Below are 5,982 nucleotides of genomic sequence, written 5' to 3' on the forward strand. Positions count from 1 at the left end.
TCTTTCCTCAGCTTTCTCCCTCCCGAGTTTGTTGGACCGATTCTGTGTTTTAGTTCTTCCTTGAAGTGAGTTTCTCTGAGGGATCAACCATTTCTTGGGGCTACAATATCTTCACCATCGATACTTTTTATTAAAAATCATTTTACTGTGAAATCCAACAAATTTCACAAAAGTAGACAACACAAACACACCATCTGTATTACTTAGGGGTATACAAATTTAAGACTAATTTTTTTGAATATGAAATTTCTTCATTAATTTTTAAAATTACTTTCTGTATTAGGGTTCTCCAGAGAGACAGAATCAATAATATCAACAGAGTGTGTGTGTGAGGCTGTGTGTGTAAAGAGAGAGACAGACACAGAGAGACAGAGATTTTAGGAATTGGTTCATGTGATTGTGGAGACTGGCAAGTCAATTCTATAGGGCAGGTGGGCAGGCTAGAGACCCAGGGAAGAGTTGATGTTGTAGCTTGTGTCCAAAAGCAGTCTGGAGGCAGAATTCCTTCTACCTCCAGGACCTCTCATTTTTTTCATAAGATCTTCAACTGGTAGGATGAGACCCACTCATGTTATAGAGAGTAATCTGCCTTACTCAGTCTATTGACTTAAATATTAATCTCATCTAGAAAATATCTTCACGGGTGCCTTGGTGTCTCAGCTGGTAAAACATACTGTCTCAGTTGGTTAAACATATGACTCTTGCTTTCAGCTCCGGTCATGATCTCGAGGTCGTGGGATGGAGCGCCATGTGGTGTGGAGCCTGCTTGGGATTCCCTTTCTCCCTCTCCTTCTGCCTACAGCTCTTGAAACAGAACAAAACAAAACAAAAATGAAAAAACATTCATAGTGACTTCTAAACTGATGTTGGAAAATATCTGCATGACCTAGTCAAGTAGACACATGAAATTAACCATCACACCTTCTTTACCTCCAATAATTCTATATCTAAAGCCTAGTTTGTTTTCTATGCATTCAGTATGCCAAGTTTTTTTTTAAATAAGGGTTTGCATGGTCTATTTCTTTCCATCTTTTGCATTCAGCCACTGTGTGTACTATATCTCAAACTTGCAATGAAACCTCATATATATACACCCTCAACTATTCATTGAAAAAAAATAGAAGCAATAAGAAGAGAATTTTCACAAGCTTCTAAACTCACAATTTACCAGTATCTATGCTCAAATATTCTGCCTTTCCTCTTACTAGATTGTAATTCCATGAGAGCAGTCTTTGCTTATTCTCAACATGTACAAGCATACCTGACAAACAGTAGGTCTTCAAAAAAATTGTTGAATTACAAATGAGTAATAAAAAATACCACCATCAATACTAGAGCAAAAAATTATCATTAATTCATTCAAGGAAACCTTGTTATGTGCCCATTGTTACAAACTGACGGTATAGTAGAGAATAGAACAGATATCCTAAGGAGTTTATATTTTAGTTAAGGGAATAAACTATTCCCGGCTGTAGGCACTTTATATGCATTTTCTCTTTTGTTTAAAAATTTTTCCAGCTTTTCTGATGTAAAGTTGCCTATATATAGGCATATATATTGTCTAAATTGTCTAAATATAGACAATAAAATTTTCTAAATTGTCCAAATATAGACAATAAAAATTGTCTATATTTAGGGTGTCCCACATAATCTTTTGATGTATGTATACATTATGAAAGGATTACCACAACAAAGCTAATTAACATATCCACTATCTCACATAGTTACTAGTGTGTGTGTGTGTGTGTGTGTGTGTGATAAGAACACTTACGGTCTGTCTATTTTCTTAGCGAATTCCAAGTATGCAGTACTATTAACTATACCCTAACTAATATCCTAATATCTCAGATATTAGGTCTTCAGAAATTACTCACCTGGCATGACTGAACCTTTATTTCATCCTTTTACATACATCTCCCCATTTTTCCCCACACCCAAAACACCTTAACACCACCATTCTACTCTCTATTGCTGTGAGTTTAACTTTTTAAGATTCCTCATACAACTTGATTCATGCAATATTTTTCTTTCTGTATTTGGTTTATTTCATTTACTGTGTGTCTTCAGGTACATCCTTGTTGTCACAACTGGCAGGATTTCATCTGTTGGTGGACATGTAGATTGTTCTCCATACCTTGGCTGTTGTGAATAATGCTGCAGTGAACATGGGAGCACAGATATCTTTTTGAGTTACTGATTTCATTTCTTTTGGATTTATACCCAGAAATGGGATAGCTGGATTGTATGGTTGTTCTGCTTTTAACTTTTTGTGGGACTTCCATACTGCTTTCCATAGTGACTGTACCACCAACAGTGCTCAAGGGCTCCCTGTTTTCTTTCTTTCTTTTTAAAAAAGATTTTATTTATATATTTGACAAAGAGAGAGAGAATACAAGCAGGGAGAGCTACAGGCAGAGGGCAAGGGAGAAGCAGATGCCCCACTGAGTCCCACTTGGGACTCAATCCCAAGACTCTGGGATCACGACCTGAGCTGAAAGCAGACACTTGACTCCCAGTCACCCAGACACCTGGCTCCCTGTTTTCTACATCCTCACCAACATTTGTTATCTCTTGCCTTTTTGGCAATAGCTATTCTAACAGGTGTGAAGTGGTATCTCATGGTGGGTATGATTTGCATTTCCCTGATGATTAGTGATGTTGAGCCCCTTTCTATACACCTGCTGGCCATTTGTATGTCTTCTTTGGAGAAATTTCTATGTAGGTTCTTTGCCCATTTTTAAATAATTTGTTTTATTGTTGTTGAGTTGCTTGCGTTCTTTATATAGTTTGGATGTTAGTTTCTTATCAGATGTGTGGTTCAGAATGATTTTATCTCAGTTAAACAGTGATTTTGTTGTTTATGCAGTAAAACTTAAACTGACCCTGCCCCCCCCCCCCCCCCCCCCCCCCCCCCGCAGGGGAACTTACTTAAAAGCAAGTCCAGGAAACCAGTAACATGTGGCCCACCAGTCCTTGATAACAGAGCCCAAATACAAGGGTGTGTCAGGTCAAGTGGAGATAACAGAGCCCGAATGCAGGGATGAGTCGGGCCAGGTAGAGACATCCAATCTGTGGGGAGGGCATACTGTCTCCCTAGCTACCAAGGAGAGTGAGCCCTGACTTTTGGGCACCTTTTGGGCGTCAATTCTGACCAAGATGATAAGCTCGTTCAAATAGCTACTATGGGGTGAATTGTAATTCAACTGGCCACCTGTGTGTGACCTAGCATGACTGTGCAGGTTTCTCAGTGTGTTGCAATCTCATTGGCCACCTGTGGGTGGCCAGGCTCAACCACATGGCTTTTGCTCTATAAAAGTTAGTCTGTGAGGCTAGGAGTCGCTCACTTTCTCTGTAAGAGGTGGCCCCAAATGGTCGGTTTGATATTTGATGCTTGGCACGAAATAAAGCTTTGCTTGACCTTCACTTTGTATCAGTCTCGCTCCTTTGACCACGGACCTAACAGCAATCCCACTCATTTATTCTTGTTTTTGTTTTCTGTGCCTTTGGGGGTCATATCTTAAAAAAAATAAATAAAAAATAGCTAACTGAGAGGCTTAAGCTCTGACTGTCTTTCAGTGCTCTGTATGAGGTGAGATAGAAACTGGCTCATGGAGGGTAGTTGGAATTACCAAGCATCAGGCCTCCTGCCCTTCCATCCCTTCCTTGTGGGGGTAAAATCTTGGTTCTGCACCTATTCCCAATCTTGCAAACCATACCAGTGGTAGAATGATGCCTTTCCTTTACTTTTGTTCCCAGCTGTCCTAACAGATTGGGCTCTACCTGTGGTTCTCCACTGGTATAAGGCAAAATAGAACCCAGCCCCACAGAGGGGGCCCCGAGAGGCTGGGAAGCCAGGTGTGTGCTTGATTCTTACTCCCCACTCTCCAAACACCTACTTCTCCGCGGAAGAAATCACGGGCCCAGGCAATCGTCTTGGTACTGAGCTAACTTGATGGGGTGGAAGGACAGACCTGGGTTCAGTGAAACTGGTCTTCTTACCTGGATCAATGTAGCTATTCTCAGTTTGTGTTCCTCTGAGGTGCTTTTAATTCTTAGCTGGATTCTGAATTTGTCTCCAAGGTACTAATATCATTGTTAAATCAGTGTAGTGGTTCTGTGTAGGGAGAGATGGTCTGCATCGTGTCTTCTAAATCTTTCCAAAATTGTCAAAGAACTGTTACTACACTTATTCTTAGATAAGAAAGCTGAGGCTTAACTCTTCAATCCAATATCCACTATAGCCAGAATTCAGACTGAAGTGTTCAAACATATATTTTAAGTACTAGTCTACTGTGCTTATACAGACACATCAGGGCTTATATCCTACACTATATTGCAAATGGCAAGGAGAAAACCTGGCAAGAAGGTTAATCAGAGCGGGTCACCTGGGTGGCTCAGTGGGTTAAAACCTCTGCCTTCCACTCAGGTCATGATCTCAGGGTCCTGGGATTGAGCCCCAAATTGGGGGGGGGGGTCTCTGCTCAGTAGGGAACTTGCTTCCCCCACCCTCTCTCTGCCTGATTCTCTGCCTACTTGTGATATCTGTCTGTCAAGTAAATAAATAATCTTTTTTTTTTTTTTAAAGAAGAAGAAGAAGATTAATCAGAGCTTTTGAGGAACTGTAGCTACAGCAGCAAGATGGCAGTGTTTTCAACCGCCTTGCCTATAGAAAGACTGTGTGTAGGAGGGGCATGTTGCCTCTGATTGGCTGATCACAACCCCTGTGAATCCCTTTGTTTAGTGTTTAAAAAATGTTGAATAGATGAGTCAGCTTTTGGGGGCAGCCCTTTGCAGAAGAAGGATGGAGAAGCATCTGAGAACCCTGTTGGTGGTTTTGTGGCTCCATTTTTGTTGTAAGTTAATGCCGAGTTTTAGCCAGGTTGACGCAGGATGTTTAGGGAACATTCTCTTAGGATTTTCAGCAAAAGTGCATTGCATTGGGATAGGATAAGGGAAGAAAATGGGGTCATTATATAGTTTACCTGGGATTCAGTGGAAAGAAGGAAGAGTGGCAGATTAAGAAGCATTCAAATGGTTATTCTATGTCTTAAATCTCACTTTGCTTTCTGGATAGGGGTGAGTGGCAAAGACCAAGTGGAACAGAACCCTCAATCCCTGGTCATCTTGGAGGGGGAGAACTGCACGATTCAATGCATCTATTCAGTGACCCCCTTTGGCAGCTTAAGGTGGTACAAGCAGGGCACTGGGAGAGGTCCTGCTTCTCTGATAGTCATGGATAATGATGACGGCAGAAAGTCCAATGGAAGGTACACAGCGACTCTGGATACAACCTCCAAGCACAGCTCCCTGCACATCAGAGCCATCCAGCTCAGCGATTCAGCCCTCTACATCTGTGCAGTGAGCGCACTGTGTTCTCTGGGCACTTGCAGCCAGTACCCAAATCTGCACCTGCAGGTTGTTAAGGAAGTTTAGGAGGTGAGTGGAGCATTGGTTTTTGTTTTTTTTTTATGTCATTTATACTTTCACAAATGAGCTGATACTTCTTTCTTGCATATTATTTTGAACTTAAACTGGGATGTTTACAAAGCATTAAGTTATCTTCATTCAACACATAAATTTAACTGCCACATCTGGCTATTCCCAAAGGTAAGACTGTCATATTGCATTACTGCTGTTGAAGTAAATAATAATTTTGCTTTAAAGGGACAGATCAGCTCTATCTGGTGTCTGGCGATTAGTAGAATGTCAACCAAGTGGAAAAGCAACAAGTTGATGGGGCTGAGGACAATATCTGATAAGCTTCCTTCCCCATGAAAGATTTTAGCCCTCACTTAATGGCTATTCAAGTTCTGAGGAAGTATTCTGTGGGGAGAGATATGCTTTACCAATTTATCCATGCTCCATATCAAGCCACCTTTCCAGATGCACCCCCAACTCATTTATTGCCTTTTACAGCTGCTCCTTCCGAGAACGTCTCTGCTCATACTATTATGCCAACATAATACTGGCAGGCACAGTCAC

General features: G+C 41.1%; 1 gene segment (V, D, J or C); it reads left to right on the top strand.

Annotated features, from left to right (window-relative positions):
• The first annotated feature begins 4,785 nt into the window (after positions 1-4,785).
• On the top strand, positions 4,786-5,433 carry LOC131999403 (T cell receptor alpha variable 10-like). The segment is given in 2 exon segments: positions 4,786-4,853; positions 5,075-5,433. Coding segments are annotated over 2 exon segments (411 nt in total).
• The last annotated feature ends 549 nt before the right edge of the window (positions 5,434-5,982 follow it).

Source organism: Mustela nigripes, chromosome 13, assembly GCF_022355385.1.
Source record: "Mustela nigripes isolate SB6536 chromosome 13, MUSNIG.SB6536, whole genome shotgun sequence".
Lineage (NCBI taxonomy): Eukaryota > Metazoa > Chordata > Mammalia > Carnivora > Mustelidae > Mustela > Mustela nigripes.